Source organism: Schistocerca cancellata, chromosome 6 (genome assembly GCF_023864275.1).
Source record: "Schistocerca cancellata isolate TAMUIC-IGC-003103 chromosome 6, iqSchCanc2.1, whole genome shotgun sequence".
NCBI classification, from domain to species: Eukaryota; Metazoa; Arthropoda; class Insecta; order Orthoptera; family Acrididae; genus Schistocerca; species Schistocerca cancellata.
In genome coordinates, this window is record NC_064631.1 from 285,667,305 (window position 1) to 285,685,060 (window position 17,756).

The following is a 17,756-nucleotide window of genomic DNA, read 5'->3' on the forward strand; positions in this document are numbered from 1 at the left end:
CGGAGTAATTGTTCTTGTGCATTGTGGGCGCAGCGTGCAGTTTAAATTTCGATCAGACAATGCGTTTCTCAGGCGTGTCTTGTTACATTTCATTGCAAAGAACAGTTATTCACAAACATACATGGAACCGAACATTGATATTATTGTAGCCGCCAGTTTGTGCAAATGAGGAAATCTATCCTGAGGGAAGTGTCTGTAAAATTCCAAAATGTTTTTCTTCTTCTGAAATTTGTCTCTGTATTCTCTGTCACACTGCAAGTCAATAATTTCTAGTTGCAGCTCAGGACAAATCTCTTCAATATTCGCTGAATATGGAGAGGAGAACAGATCAGAATCACTGTCTAGTGCTGTCAGATCTTGAAATGTGAATAACGTTCACAGTCTTTGTGAACATCTTGCATGGATGATAATTTAGGAAAATGAGCTAGATTTCCTGTTTCCAGCTGACTCACCCAAAGTGTCAATTTCATTTTAAAAGCTCGTATTCGATCTATGAAATGAGTAATTAGCAGATCTTTACCTTGTAGTGAAATGTTCAAAGCATTCAGATGGTTACTTAAATCTGCTAAGAACGCGAGATCACATTTCCCTGAAGGCTCTTTCAATTCAGGAGCACACATGTTATTTATTTCCATGAACATATTTATCTCATCTAATAGGCAAAAATTCGATTTAATAATTCGCCACGACTAAGCCAGCGGACCTCGCTGTAATAAGGCAGGCTACCATACTGGCTTTCTACATCCTCAAGAAAGCTTTTAAATTGTCTGTGTTGTAGCCCATGCTTCCTTATATAATTGGTTGTACGAACAACAACACACATCACATTTTTTAGAGTGATACTCTTTACACATAAGTTTTCCTGGTGGATCACACAGTGAACGCCCCTTATTTCATTCGGCACGGTCAGTTTTTGCATTTTCTCCTTCAACAGCGCAACGAAACCTAATTTTTTCCCTGTCATCACTGGTGCACCGTCTGTAGACACTGAAACTAAAGAATTCCATGACAATCCTGTATTTTCAACACTTTCTTCAACACTACTTAAAATATCCCCTCCGGTTGTAGTGTTCTTCATGGCTACTACATCGAGGAGCTCCTTCCTCACCTGAAGATCTCTATTAACACCCCTAATAAATATGGAAAGCTGTGCTGTTCCAGTGATATCAACACTTTCGTCCAGAGCTAGAGAATACGCCATAAAATCTTTATAGATATTTGCAAGCTGGCTCTGGACGTCGTCTGCCATGTCCTGTATGCGACGCATAATGGTCATGTCAGATAATGGCACAATCCGAAACTGTTCAACTTGAGGTGGACACAAATGTTCCGCTGCAACACCAAACATCTTTTATTAAATCGCCATCAGTGAAGGGGCGCAGGGATTTCGCTAAAAACAAAGCAATTTTGTAGCTCACTCTGAGAGCTGCCTCAGTCGATTTTTCTTTGTCATCCAGATCTTCTTCGGATAGCTTCCTTTTAAGTTTAATAACTTCCTGTGCATGATCTGGTCCACCACATTTTCCACTTCCGTAGTCTTTTGCGTGGTATGACATATAATGTCGCTGCAAATTAAATTTCCTAAAAGAATTCAGCGTTTTGTGACATACTAAACATTTTGCAACACCATCTTCTTCTGTAAACAGATACAATTCCTCGTAATGGGGGTTGAACTGCGAAAGCACGGTTGGGGTTACACAACGGCGACTTGACATGATTCTTAACCAGCGAAGTGACTGTTAGAGCTGATCGTAGTACTTTTAACGTTACACATTCGGGGCGAATTTAATAGGCACGCTGCGGTGCTAATCATACGTGCGCACGCATTTCCCCTCCCTCCCTACTCCGCGAACTTGCACCTGCTCGCGAGCACGTACCTGAGCAGACGCGAGTACTCGCGCTCAAAACCGGCCAGTTGTTAAGCCCTTTCCTAAGGGATCTACTTCTGGCCCATTTTCTTTCACATTTGTAGACAATGCATCGGCAATGTTCTCTGAACCCTTTATGTTCTTTATCTCTGTATCAAATTGCTGGAGATACGTTGACCACCTCCTCAGTCTGCCTTGTTTACGTTGGCATGTCCACAAATAGGTTAAGGCCCGATGGTCACTGTAAACTATTAATGTCGTAATACGTAATGTTCAAATTTCTATAACCCAAATATAACTGCTAAAGCTTCCGGCTCTGAAATACTTTATTTCTTTTCCGCCTATTGCAATGATCAATTAGCAAATGCGATCGTTTTGTGAACCTGGTTTTCTCCTTCTGTTTCAATTTGGTACAGTTCCACCTCCAGACTATAACCAAATGCACTTGACCCAAGACAGAAAGGCTTGGCAAAGTCAGGATGGTTTAGAATCTGATTATTTAACAGCACCTCTTTAAGTTCTTCAAAGGCCCTCTGATACGCCTTTGTCCATCTAAATGGTACATTTTTCTTTATCAGTTGCCTCAGACAAGGTGCATTGAATAATTGTCCCGGCACAAATTTTCGACAGAATCCAAAAAGGCCAAGCATACCTTTTAATTCCTTTCGGGTAGTAGGTGCTAAATAATCCCTAATGGCTTTAATTGTTCCAAGTTAAGGCATAATTCCATTTCCACTAACAATATGCTCCAGGAATTTTATTTCTTTCTTCATAAACTCCATTTTGTCTGATTTGAGTTTCATTCCACCCTTTTCGATTGCATCTAATACCTTATCCAGCAACACACAGTGCTCTTCCCAAGTGGGAGTTGAAATCAACACATTGTCCACATAAACAGTAATGCTTCTTAACAACCAATCACCTAGCACCTGGGACATTGTCCTAACAAATGCACAAACGTTAACGTTTAACCCAAAGGGCACAACCTTATACTGATAGCACTTTCCCTCAAACAGGAAAGCTGTGTATTTCATAGACTCTTTCGCTAAGGATAGGTTCCAGTAACCACAAGTTACATCCATTGACATGAAAAATTTTCAGGCCTATCACTCTCTGGCAATATTATTATGTTCAAAGCTCTAGTGTCCAAAACAAGTTTAATTGAACAATCCTTTTTAGGTACCACAACTAATGGGTTGTTATACACACTGATTCCCTTTTCTCAATGCCCCATTCAAGCATTTTCTGAATCACATCTCTCATTGCTTCTTTATGTACTACAGCAACAGTGAATGGCTTTCGGAAGAAACGTGCATCCTCTTTTACAGTTAAATAACATTCATAATCCCAAACTAATCCCGGCTGGTCCAAAAACACTTCCTGATGTTTGTTCAGAATTTGTTTTAAATCATTCTTTTGTGTTTCAGTCAAATTTGATAGTTCCTGTATTTTTTCGTCAATTCTCATCCTGATATTTTCTACCTCAGACAGATCTACTTCCGTCCTTTCACCATATTCATTATACCCCTCAATATACTCTTTCATTCTGCAATACCATATAAGAATGTCATTTTGCTCATTGGATACACATTGTCTTTTTCCAGAGAAAGGAATAACTATTGTTCTTCCAAGTACCACAATGACCGCTTCATTATTTCCAAAATCAACTTTTCCTTGGTACCTTTGTAAGAAATCTGCACCCACCAGCATTTCAACACTTAATCCATTTATTATTAAAAAGTTCTGTTCCAATTCTATCTCACCAATCCCGACCGGTAGCATAATTTCATGTTTAACTGCGTTTTTGCTTTTCCCTGTGGCTAGCATAATATTTATGCCACTTACTGGCATTATAACCACCTCGTTACTAGCAGGGAGAACGTTTACAAAACACTGTGATACTGCACATACATCAGAACCACTATCCAATGAACAAGGAACCTTTTCATTAAAAATTGTCACTTCAATTATAGGTTGTCCTGTAGTTTTTCTCTGAATTCAGAATCAGGGTCTTCTGACAAATCCTGAACCACATCACGTCTGTAGAAACCTACACCTCCTGTGGAAATTACGCACATGCTAACTGGGGTTTCTTCTTCTTCTTTAATTGTGGCAGCTTTCATTAGTCTGTCCGCTACTGATAAATCAAAACACTTCTTTAAATACTCCCCTTCTTTAATAATACCACCAGATTCTGCAACCCTTCCCATGGTGTTGTCAGAATTTACAAAATTACTCCCTGCTTCCTCCTCTTCCATTTCTTCTTCCTCACTATCTAAAACTACTCCATTTAATCTATACTAAACTTCCTCAGCCCTATTACACTCTTCCTCTGGTGCTAACAATACCGTTTGTGCTAATTCCACAGTTTACGGTAAGCCCCTCATCTGCTTTGCAGTGCACATTTATCTATACATCCTGTTGTGAATAGTTACTTTCTACTAATTGTTCCTCATAAACCTGGTTTCTTGAATCACTGTTTTGATCTTTTCCCTCACAAAATTGGACTACATTTCCCTGAAAAACACAATTTCTTACAGTGTCCCTCTCCTCTCCAATATTTATCTCTACCACATCACCCCACAAGATGTTACGCTGGTATTTTCCGTACAAAAGGTTTTGCTAGCGGGTTTAAATTATGCTGATTCAGTCTGCAAATGCTAGTGCCATTAGTTTTCCTCCTCTTCTGTGCAGCCATTGCCCTTGACATTCCTTTCGACTGGTGGTCTGCACCACTCTGCCCTGGCAGCTGATTGCTGGTGTGTGTATTGAATGTTTCTGTCTCTGTCATTATATCTGTTTCCAACAGGACCCCCTCGCCCTCGATACCTGCTTCTGTAATTATTAGATCTGTACTCCTATTCTGTTTACATTTACTTAGGCTCTGTTTTCACTCTGCCTAACGAGAGGCCTATAATCTCTTCTTGCACTCTCCTCCTCTTTCAAATTATTTTCTACTCCCTCCAGATAATGAATAAATTTGTCAATATCATCCCTAGGTGCCAATATTATTTTTTCACCAGTATAAGGGCAACTTATTCCCTGTTCCCATAATAACCTGTTCTGTTTCCACTTTTGACTTCAAATACAGTAAAGTCATTACCCATTTTCGCACAAATCTTTTAATATTTCTTTCTTTGGATCATATTTTTCCCCGGACCAAAATTTGTTCAAAATTTCCATCTGCTTTCTCTTGCCCCAATATTCCTCAAAAAAGCCCTGCTTAAACTCCTCTAATTTGTCATATTTATCTGATGCCCAATTTCCCCAAATTCTAGCTTTCCCCATCAAATTTGATGTAATGAAATGAATTTTCTGTTTATCGTTCCAAGATTTGGGCAAGACGTCCTCAAAATCACTCCAAAATTCATTCGGATGTACATTTTCACTCGGATCAAACTGTAAAAATTGCCAATGAGTCACATACGCAATTTCGGATGATTCTACTACATCATTAGATATTACACTACCACTACTGTTATTAACACTTTGCTCTACTCTGTTTAGTCTACCTTCATGGTTACACAGTCGTTCATCTACATCTGTTCCAAACTGATTGGTGTTAGTTTACAGGTTAGTAATTTTAATAATCACTTGCACTCCAAATTTTGCACACACATCTTTTCCTTGCTTATTTTTTTTCCATTACAATGTGACTATCCTCACATTGTTTTTCCACATTATTGACTTGTTCCTGGATTTTATGTAACTCTGAATTTACTTGTTCTTTTACCTGATTGTTGTCGCCAGCATTTCAAAATATTTGCTAACATTTCTGAAACACTATCCTTCTACTCAACAAGAACAACACTGTGTTACAGCTAGCGATATGAGTGTGAAGTGAACACACCACTAAATCTTGGCAGAACTCATAGTACTGCCACGGTCAATCATTTGCTGGTGAGAGAAGTGTGGCATGGCGGTAAGATGAGGCCTGCACTGCAGTGTGGCGAGGTATGCGGGTGCGCATGTACCAGCTCTGCCTAGCATGTGTGTGCGAGTTCCATACTCTCCCATGAGTCTTCAAATTCTTGGAGCTGGGATACCAGATTTTCATGTTTTGCCAACACCAGTGTTGCAAGAGACCTTCTATTGTGTGACGCTTAGTTCTCACGTCTGCTTGGCACAAATAGTCTATGTCATGATACTATTGTTGGGATTACTGTATGCATCAATAAAGAGTAATACCAATGCCCAAGTATGCAAACTACAGTGATGTAACACTTGAACATGTCTTCACTGATTGTTCTGTACTCATATTTTTGTGAAAGACTTTTTTTTGTTTACCTCAAGGGGATTGAGTTCAGAGTCTTCAGAAATCAAAGTACTTCAGAGTTTATATCCTATTTTCCAGTCTATGTGATCAAAACAATACAATATGGGGAAAAAAGCCTAGTACCACTACCGAACACTGCATCTTATTTTTTTGGGTAGTGTTTCTCGTGTTTCATTTCAAATTGACTGATGAGGTAATTTCAGGTCTACTTTCAATTTCTTAAATGAACAATTTCAACTTCAAGTACATGAGACACTTCAGAATAATTTTAGACTGGCATTCAGTTTTGATTTCAGTAAGTCCTGAGAACAAGATGGCAATAGGCCATCTCATTTCATGTTAGTGGCTCTACTTGAATGAAATGGAAGTAACTCCTTCCACTTCTGATTCTTTTGTGTGGGATTGAGAATTATACTCCAGTTAAATTGTACTGGAAATGACAAAGAAGATTGCTTTTTAATATGGCACTATGTAAAGGGGATGTTTTTCAAATGAATATGTTCTTCATTTTAAATAAACACAAGACATGTTTAAAAAAAGTTTATTATAACATGAAATCTTATACTTTAATTGCTTTTCCACCTAACTTCTACCACTATTAAGTCACTTACCATAATGAACAACTAGCTTCTTAATTCCAGTCTCATAAAAATCTGCCACCTGATTTGGCACCTGGGACTGAATAGCCTATTTGACACTATTATTGTTGTCATGCGATCGAAGCTCTAAATGCTCGTTCATGTATAGAAATAAGGTGGTAACCTCTGGACACTAGCCAAGGCAATACAGAAGATAATCAAGCTATTCACAGCCATATTATGCCATAAGATTTTTATAGTAATTCCTCTATCTTTTCAAGTTATGGAAGTTACCTTTCTTTTGGTAGACAAATGTGTATTTGCTTAATTATTCATAAGCTTTTAGAATTTTTTATTGTTTAAATATCTTCCTTGTGATTTTTAAGAGTCTGGCAGTCTCATGTTACACAACTGTAATAAAAATGAAACTATACAACTAAACAATTTAATTTCCTACACTGTGACAGTATATAGAGCTTTCCTTCCATGTATTACTGCATCTTTATCTTGAAGTGTCGTCTTCCATGATATAGCAGTCTGTTTAGATTACAATCGCCATTACTGTGAAATTCTGGACTGTTGCTTCTAAATTCACTGTTCGGACAAACCTTGTGGTTTTTCTTAAATGTGGATTTCTTCAATTCTGTAGCTTCTCCTGTACAGGAAGCTGTAAACCTTTTATATATCTTCAATATTATGAGAAGGAAAGTTGCTACTCACCATATAGCGGAGATGCTGAGTCACAGATAGGCACAACAAAAAGATTTTCAGACTTAAATCTTTCGGCCAATGGTCTTTGTTAACACACACACACACACACACACACACACACACGCAACTCACACACACAATCTCAGTCTCAGGCAACTGTGGTTTCAGTGAGTGGGGTTTGCATGAGTGTGTGTGTGTGTGTGTGTGTGTGTGTGTGTGTATTGTTGACACAGGCCGTTGGCCGAAAGCTTTAAGTGTGAAAACCTTTTTGTTGTGTCTATCTGCGACTCAGCATCTCCACTATATGGTGAGTAGCAACTTTCCTTCTCATAATATTGTTACATCGCATCCTGGATTTTCCATTGTTTGATTTTATATATCTTCAAACAATGAAAAATCCAGGATGAAATGTAACACTATTACGAAAAAGAAAGTTACCACAGCATGTAGCATAGATGCTGAGTTGCAGATAGGCACAACAAAAAGACTCACAAATAAAGCTTTCGACCAGTAAGGCCTTCATCAAAAATAGACCCACCCCCCTTCTTCCTCCCTCCCACACACACACACACACACACACACACACACACACACACACACACACACACACAAACACACAAAACTGCAGTCTGAGGCAACGGAGTGTGGCTTCAGTTTCATAATATTTTTATGTATCTTCAATTTTCCACCAATGATAGAAAGCCCTTCATCTGAATATGATTATATTGATCCTACAGTTACAATAAGTTAATACTGCATATGCAGTTTGTGGACATTCCATATCACCCAATTATAAGGCAAGGTCTTTTCCCTGGATTTGTCATTCAAAAAATACGGGGTCGTCTTATATTCACAGATTATGCAACTGCTATTGAGGTAAACATTTTTACATTGTTTAGTAAAGAGATTGTCATACATTTACAGCTGAAGCCTTGGCTATTGAACATTTCATACCAATTTATTTTGAACAGTCAAAAAGGATAGGGCAAAGCAAACAATGCTTGCATTCAGATAGGCCCTTTGATTTCCGAATATGCCGAAGTGCTCGATACAGTCAACCGCGCTCCACCAGTCATGTGAAATTTGACTCGTGGCACTAGTGCAAAGGAGACATGAGAAACTATGTAATAGTGACTACAACAATTTAATGGTGTGCTTAAAAACTGACAATATTGTGAAATACGGGAGGAAATGTCATTAAATTCTATCAACTTACAGACTTTTATTGTATTTGAATTGTTTTTTAATAAATTTTCTCATATGTATGGGTACCATATACATACATTTAAGCTGGTGTTTAAGTAAAGGTAACATTCAAAGGTGAAAATCTTCTCATTTATAAACCATTACTTGATTCTGTACCCAAGTCAATACTTTATTTGTCTATGAGAAACTATAATGATTTGCCACTCGGGTTGCAAATGAGAAATTTGGTTGATGGTTATGTGTTAGAATAACGTGGAAAAACGTTGCCAGCTTTTAATCTGCTATGGAGCAAGCTACAATATTCAGATGAAATAAGAAAGAAAATTATTCCAGGATTAAATGTCTAAAAAATGAAATAAATTGCATTAAACTGACTGCAATTGTTATCGCAAAAATAAGTTACAATGGAAAGACCCATTTTTGAGATAGTATCATCAGACATAACTAAACATTGGGTTGGGGAATGGGACTGAATCGTGATTTCGATCTTTTGTTTATGAATTAGTTGCTGCTGTTACATGTGACCTGCTCTCTAGAAGATACTGATGTCCAAGTTTTACTGCTGCTCACGAACAGCACTACAGAATTTTGGATGGGACACAGGAAACAAGCATGGCTGTGAGCGAGCAGAAATTACTTCATGTTGCCACCCATAGGAAAGTACATTGTGTACTTTGGCTTTTTATGAACATCTACCATGTTTAAACTGCAATTTGCCTGAATCTACTTGCATTTGAAATCGAACTGACTTTAAAATTGAACAAGTACTCAACAATAACATACATTTCTGCAGGATGTGCGAAAAGTGTAGATTGGGGCCAGTGGTGTACTTATATGCTTGGTGCAGCAATATTATCGACACTCACCAGGAAGTATGACGGGACCGATTGTGGGTGTGCCAGCTGCTGGTTCTACACAGCCAATGAGAGAGTGGCAGGCAGACAATATTTTTGGAAGTATTTGTAACATTCTCATGTCAGTATAGAAGTGAAATTTGCCATGTTTTCAGGAAGGGGGGAGGGGGGGGGCAGCGGGGGGGAAGGAAAGAAAAGGCTGTGTTCTCAGGTCTCATCGGAATCACCTTCCAGAAATCACAACATATTTGGATGAAACAGCCAAATATTTGTGACAATAAAAGATACAAGATTCACAGCTGTTCTGGTGGGATGATGACAATTTTGAAAAATATTGATACCACAGACAATAGTTTAAGTAAACAAAAAAGCCAGTGAAGAGATAGAATCTGTTTACACTAACTTTCTTGTTTATTTTATTTCTCCTTGTAGTATCATAATGTAGACAATGAATAAATGGCATAAGTTTAGAATAGGTGTATGTTAACTGATGAGGCAGAGAAAGTTTGTAACTTTGATCAGTCAGAATACGTTAAAAATAAATGTTCTCAAGGATCCTTTTTAAAAAGGGTGGGGATAGGTCATCTTATATTCAGGGTCGTCTTATGTTCGGGTAAATATGGTACATTAATCTGTCATTCTATTGAATCTGTATGATATGCACAAATTACAGCTTTGAACCATCTAACTGCTAAGCTTCCATGACACCATTCTAATTGTCATGGTAGGCACTGTTCCGTGGCACGCCTCGCTTCTCCGAGCCAGTATGTTGCATTATGGAATAACTGCTCAACCAGTGTATGTGACTCCCAAACAGTTAACTATCCTAAACAAAATAACTTATAAAAAATACTTTCACTCTGATGATCATCATTCATCAGTTAGGTAGATGTTCGCTAACACAGTGCTGTAACAAAGGTGATATTTTACGCCACAAGTTGTCAATAATGTTATTTCATTTCATAGCAATTTGCAAATGAATGAAGTTGTTTTCAGTTTGGATCATATTTTATTGGCTTCTATACCTGTAACCTGAAATTCTCAAATGTAACTTTCCAGGTACTGAAGTATCTGTGTACACCACCTGAACCACATAGAGGTGTTGAGTTTTTCACTGAATGCACAAGTTGTAACAAGCAGATACGAGGACCTGGCTGCTCATTGTGCAAGAGACTAAGTTTTCAATGTGTGATTTGCCGCATCTCAGTGCGAGGTAAGTTTTTCAATTTATTGTATCTTACACTTTTGAAATATTCGTTGTTACTCTGAGCTGGAGGCCTTGCACTGTTTAGTCAGAAAATTCAGTTCTGGTGTGAAACTAAATAACGAACTTTTATTAGTTCACTGAACAAAAGTAACATGGTTAGACTTAAAACAAAAAATAATGCAAAAGAGCAGATATATAAAACTGTCCATTGCAACAACACCAAAGATGAATGTTCTAGCAGAGGCATTGATACTAAATGAAATTTCCATCACCCCCACCAGAAACGATGCCTCTCAGCATTTCAGCTTAGTAGTCCAAATCCTTGGATTAGTTGATAATGTCTGGTTCTTGGCAGTGGCTTCATCATTGTGTGTGCAAGCATTCCTCTCATTGAAATGTGCACCATCATGATTTCTCCTGAATCAGTTTTTTCTTTGATGAAATTATGTCTGGTGTCAATGTGTTTAGTGCGACCTTTGTATCCACTTGCCCTTGACAGATCAATTGCACCTTTGTTGTCACAAAACAATTTAATCGAGTCTTCTTTTGGGAAAGGGGATATTTCTCTCTGCAGCCATTGCAGCCAAAGTGCTTCCTGACATACAGAAGCTAATGCTACATATTCTGCTTCTGTTTTCAAGAGAGCTACCATTGGTTGTTTTCTGCTGTTCCGTGAAACTGCTGCACCTTGTGACACAAACAAGAAACCAGTGGTTGATTTGTATCTGCAGTGTCCCCAGCCTAGTCAGCATCAGTGTATCCTGTGATTCATGGCCCTCATTTTTAGAAAATTATACTTTGAAATATTTATTTTCTTTTATATATTTAATTCCTTTTATATATCATAGAATTCTGTTTACTGCTTGCCAGTGGGGTATTCTGGGGTTAGTATTAAACCGACTCACCATTACAATTGCTTATGCTAGATCTTGCCTAGCACTTATCTTCTCTGTATGGGGCATTCTTTATGGCATTTTTTTCTCTCCCTGTCTTTGTGGTCATTTAGTGAGCTCATACTTGACTGTTATCCAGTGGCATGGATACTGGATGGCAATCTTCCGTGTAAAATCAAATGTGTATAATAGGTCTGGTCCAGCCATAAAAGTCAATGTTTGCAACCTCGATAGTCAGATTCCTAGACAACTAGCTACATCTCTGAGGTCTTTTAGTTTAAAGTGTTCCTTTAACTTCTCTTTAAATGCAGTTTTTTGTTGCAAAAAATTAGCAAGTTATCTACATAAACTGCTACAATGAATATATTTCATTTTTGTAGTAAACACAAGTGTCAGCTGTGGATGTACCAAAATTCAGGCTTAGTACAGCTTTGTCCATTTTAATGTTCCAACAGCAACTTCCCTGTTAAGTCTATAGACTGCTTCCTTAAGTCTTTTAATGCCTTCCTCTTTAACTGTCTTTGTCATGTAGTGAACTGTAGGAATTTTAACATAAATTTCTTCTTTTAAGTTACCTTGCAAAAAAGCTGTCACAATGGGCAATGTCAAAATCATATTTGGCAACTAGATTAAATAAATAAGAGTGAATTGTTTCGTATCACTGGCACATAAGCTCTGTCATAATGCAAACCTCTGACTTGTGCACGTTCCATAACTTTCAGATGAGTTTTGCGACAGATTATTTGTCCTTGTAAGTCTCTGTTTATCTTAAAGACCTGCTTGACATTGATATCTTTTTTTTGCCTGGAGGCAGGCTTGCTAATTCCCAAGGTTGATTTTCTGCTTGTGACTTTAATTCTTCCTGAATTTCTTCAATCCATTTCTGTGAGACCTTAGATTGCAATGCTTTTTCCAAAGTTGATGGTTCTGATTTGTGAGAATCTTTAGTGTGATAGGACATGCATTCATCCATCTTCTTCGGTTTTGCTTTTTGGGAAGATCTTCTGAGTACTTATTTTGGTGGTTCATAGTCTTTGTTTATTTTGACTGAGTCTGATTCTTCTGAAATGCTGTTATCTGCTGTGGCAGTCCTTGAATCGTCTTGTGCCTCAACTGAGCCTAATTCTTCTGAAACACTACTATATGGCATGGTGTCTCTTGAATCGTTATGTACCTCAATGTTCTTCTCCTTAATTGTGAACAGAATAAATATCTGGTTTGGTTCCTGCAAATGATCAGGATCAGATATTCCTGGCTCGTCATTTCTCTTTTGAATTGTTTCTTCTTTAAAAATTACATCTCTTTCTTTTATAAGTCTTTGATGAACAGGATTGAACAACCGGTATTCCTTACTGTCTTCACAGTATCCAATAAGTATGCACTGATCACAGTTCTTGTCCTATTTGTGCCAATTGGCTTTTCGTGTGTGAACATACACCTTACTGTTGAATAATATCAGATGTCAGAGGTCAGGTTTCTTCCCTGAGAAAGCTTCCTCTGGTGTTAAATTGTTCAGAGCTTTTGTTGGTGGTCTATTAATGGGATAAACTGTGGTGAAGACTGATTCTCCCAAAAATTTTGTATGTAATTTCACATCAGATAACGCACATCTTACCTTCCCCATGATCATTCTATTGTATTATTCTGCTACACCATTTTGTTCTTTAATGTAGGGAAGTGTGGTCACCCCTTAAGAATTCCATCAACCATTCGTTTACATATTCCTTTCCATTATCAGCTCATAATGTACAAAGTCTTTCACCTGTCTGATTTTCTACAAATTTCTTAAAATTGCGAATAATATCAGATACTTGGTATTTATTACTCTTGAAAAATCATCAATCAGAGTTAGAAAATATTCAGCTCCGTCAACTGATGATGTTTGCATGGGACCACACAAATCTGAATGTACCATCTCCAAAATCCTTTGAGCTCTAAAAGTGTAATGTGGGAAGGAAAATATAGTTTGCTTACCTTCTAGGCACATAATGCACGGAGTACTGATGGCTCTTTTGTATATGATGCCATTAACCAAACCTTTTCGTAATTCCTCCATCGCATCCGAGTGTAGATCCCTAATCTTCCATAGATTTGCACTATTAGACAAGGAAGCAGACATTGCTTCAACACTGTTTATACATTACGTTGATTAACAATACTGTAGCTACCAATTTCTTCTCTGCATCACGAATTTGATAGCCTCTATCATCAAAGAAGACCAAGTGGCCGTATTTCACTATTTTTCTGACAGAAAGTAAATTTGTACTTAACTGAGGGACATAGAGCACAGCATGTCTGTTACCCTAATATTTGTCATCTCTCTGCCTGCTTTTGGATCCTGTTCCTTTACTGGGTACATTTTAATAGCCATCACCACTTGTGAATTGGGCACTGTTGCTGTGAAATTCAGATCATGTGGGTACTTTGACGTATGTGGTGATGCACCAGAATCCATGTACCAGTCTTTGTGTATAGCTTTAGCTGATGCTGATGTCATTAAGAATGTCTTATAACTATTTTCTTTCAAGGGAGATTTTCCACGTGCCTCATTTTTGCTGCAACATCTTTTTGCTCTGTGTACATGTTTGTTGCAGTTGTAATACCTCGGACCTCTGGGACTTAATATGGGTTGCAGTTGTCTGTTTTTGCTTGAAGAGTGTCATTAAAACTTGAATTGCAATGTGCCTCATCCTTCACTTCCTTTAGTAATTTGTTTTTAATAGAATCACTCGTTATTGCCATATTTGAATTCTCTAAAGCCATCAGCATTGATTTGTACCCATTAGGCAGCCGTGCCAACAGAATACATCCTACTCATTTGTCTTGATATTCAAAGCTTAGACCATTTAATTTATTTGACATTGTAATTATTCTTGACACATGCTCTTCCACAGCTGAACAGTTCTTCAGTCTTGTAGTTAAAAATGTTCTCGACAACCTATTCTTCAATAAAGTCCTGAGTCTTCATAAATTTGTTTTAACTTATCCCAAGCTTCTTTCACAATTAAGGTGTTCTGTGGGTTCCCTGGTAAGATTATTTTAGGCTTTGCGGTACATATCTAAACTTTGTTTCTGATCTCGCCCATTATGGATTGCCACAGTTGTTTGTTTTGTAAATAAATTTTCATTGCAAAGTGGCATGCATTATAGTTTTCTCTTCCCTTTAGTTTTCTCTTCCCTTTAGTTTTTCAGTTAATGGCAACAGGTTAGCCGTGCTCAAACTCATGATGTCAGCATTATGTATTTGTGTCTCGAATTTTTCTTGATGCAATAGAGACACGTGTAGTTTTTGCTTGCTTCAAATAAACCATCATTTTCCATAATATCACCAAACTAAGTGGTCTGGACCTGTAACCTTTTGTGGTTCGAGTTTTAAATGAAAATGCATTTCTGGTTTGATACTAAATAACAAACTTTTGTTAGTTCACAGAATGAAAGTACCGTAACACAATTAGACTCAAAATGAAAAATAACGCAAAATGGCACATATATAAATGCATCCTTAACGACAACACTGAAGATGAATGTTCTAGCAGAGGCGTTGATTCATTGATTCTAAATGAAATTTCCAACAGTATTGAGGTTCTATAAGCAATGTGATCTTTACATACACTGCTGGAAAAAAAGAATGCAACACCATCAAGGGCTATATTGAGTGACACCACTGTATAATGTGTGCCTACTGAAGGGGTTGTGTCTTTGTGACCTCTGAACAAATTAAGCCATTTGAATGAGGTCACAATGTGGGCCTGCGGAAAGCTGGATGGACATGTCAGTGGATTGCTGCATATGTTGGGCACAGTGTATCTGTGTTGTGTTACTGCTTTCAGCAGTGGTCTGTGGAATGTTGCTGCACTTGAAGTCCACGTTCTGAATGTGTGAGTAGTAGAGACATTCATCAAGCTCAGCAGATTGTGCAAGGAGTGATGGCTAGCCGCATGTAATCTAGGGAAGAAATCTGGACACATGTTGCAGCTGCTGTGTCACCAAGGATCATTTGGATCTGTCTGCCTGCAGCAGGGTTAAGATCACGTGTACCTCTCACTAGGCTACCGCAGACACCATGACACCGCCAAGCATGCCACTCAGGTGTTGTGAAAGAGTCGACTGAAGAGTGGAATGGCACACTCTTGTCTTCAGTGATAAGAGTAGATTCTGTCTAAATGTGTGTGATGGATGTACACATGTGTGGTGTAGATTTGATGAGCAGCCTATTCCCGACTGCATTCCTCCACGACACACAGGTCCCAGCCCGAGCTTGATAATGTGGGGTCCATCAGTTATAACTTGCACTCACGTAAGGTGTTTCTGCTGGTTTAATTAACCAGTGCCTCTGCACTGCACAGGCTGGTATCCCCTTGCTACTGCCATTTCTTTGACAGGAAGATGATGTGCTTTCACATATCCACATACAGTTGCTGGGACGCAACATTCTCTTTTCTCGTTCTCCAGAGCCTGCAAGAACCATTATGAAATTGTGACACTAGATGCGAGGTGCTTGGGGCAGTCTTGCACAGATTGCCACTTGGGACCTTTGAGAGTGTTTATGTGTGAGAATAAATGCTTATGTTGCTACTAGAACTTTATGTGAACTCATATCGTCCTACTGAAAAAGTAAAGCACATCGTCACCTAAGATAATTGAAGGTGACTGTTTGGGCACCCTTTGCTGTGACTTGTGTTTCACTCGGTCTGAATTTGTTATTGTACACTCCTACAATAATGAACAATCTGTCACATCACATGTCAATAAAATATTCTTGTCCTTGAGGGTGCTGCATTCTTTTTTCCTGGCAGTGAAATTAGTCTGTAGGATTTCATTCACGCAGTCATTTAGTAATTCATACATCGTGCTCTTTAAATTCCACTGGGCAAGGGAGCCATCAGGAACTTGAAGTGAGTCAAGCTATACATTAACATGTAAAAACAGCCATTCTAGGCAGCTACTGTAAACATATTACCAACAAATAATGGCTAGTGCTAATATACTCAAACTGATATATACAAGAATTATTTAATAAATGTACATGTATATTAGGAGAAAAGTAGTTACCTTGAAAAAGTTTCTGTTTCTCCTCTTATGCTACTTGGTTGCTGGTTTAATGTAATTGTTCAAGCTAAGTTTTTATATTATGTATTTCACACGGAATACTATCAGGTGTCCGTTTACTGACAAAGTCAAAACTTGTTTAATATGAATACTACAATTGTGGAGAACTTAAATGCCTAAGTCTGAATATTGTGATAAATTATACGAATGGCTAATGATATCAGTCTGAATCCTAAATAAATATGTTGAGCCTATATGGAAATTACCTCATACAGGCTCCTCAAGACTAGTTATTGCAAAGTAAACAAAGACATTACATTTGGTTTGTTACATGACATTGCAGCAGTTTGCAAAAATTTTTAATCTAGAAATGATATTTGGAATACAAACATATTTTGTAGAGAATGAATGATTGTGTAATCTTAAATACAATTTCTATAAAGGATTTGTAGTACTTTGTGTATTGCCAAAAGCAATGGTAATTAGTAAAAGAAGCTACTTTGATTTCATTGGATATTAATATTTTCTGAGATAAAGCAAAAATGGAAGACAATGAATTCCAAAAATATAACAGAAAATGAAATATAAAAAGATAAATGAAATGTCATTAAAAATTACCAAACGGCATAATAACCCAAGAACTCCTTTTTAATACGTAAGATATGAAAATTTCAAAGAAACAGCATGTAACTGCTCTCATATGGTTAATTTGTCACAGATGGATTGTCATCTACTACTGAACAGGCACCACAAAGGTACAGATTCATTTCAGTGGAAAGTTCTTTTGAAAGTCATTTAGGAAGAATGTCATTTTATCTGGTGACGACACAAGGACTAAATAAGAGAACCGATGGTTGGTGATTGGTGACCACGTGGAATTTTGTACCATAGAGAAAAACATGGAATTTCTTCCCAGCATATACAAAGGCGAAAGCTTCCTTTTCTATCAAGAGTACTTAGTTTGAATAGAAGTCAGCATTTTGAGGCTGCTCAGAGCCGTCGAGATATCTATGATGCAATACTGCCCCCAACCCTTACTCTGAAACATCCGTCACAAGGACCAAGTGGAGACCTGGTTGGTATGTCACTAAGCAGGGCACAGACTGCAACATGG

General features: G+C 37.8%; 1 protein-coding gene across 4 annotated transcripts in view; it reads left to right on the forward strand.

Annotated features, from left to right (window-relative positions):
- LOC126088526 (GATOR complex protein WDR59) overlaps nt 1–17,756 on the forward strand; it is a 271,830-nt gene that overhangs the window by 237,488 nt on the left and 16,586 nt on the right. For all 4 annotated transcript variants that reach the window (XM_049906688.1, XM_049906689.1, XM_049906690.1 and 1 more), the window contains one exon: nt 10,553–10,706. In XM_049906688.1, coding sequence (XP_049762645.1) covers nt 10,553–10,706 — 154 coding nt within the window. The remainder of the gene's footprint in view (nt 1–10,552; nt 10,707–17,756) is intronic.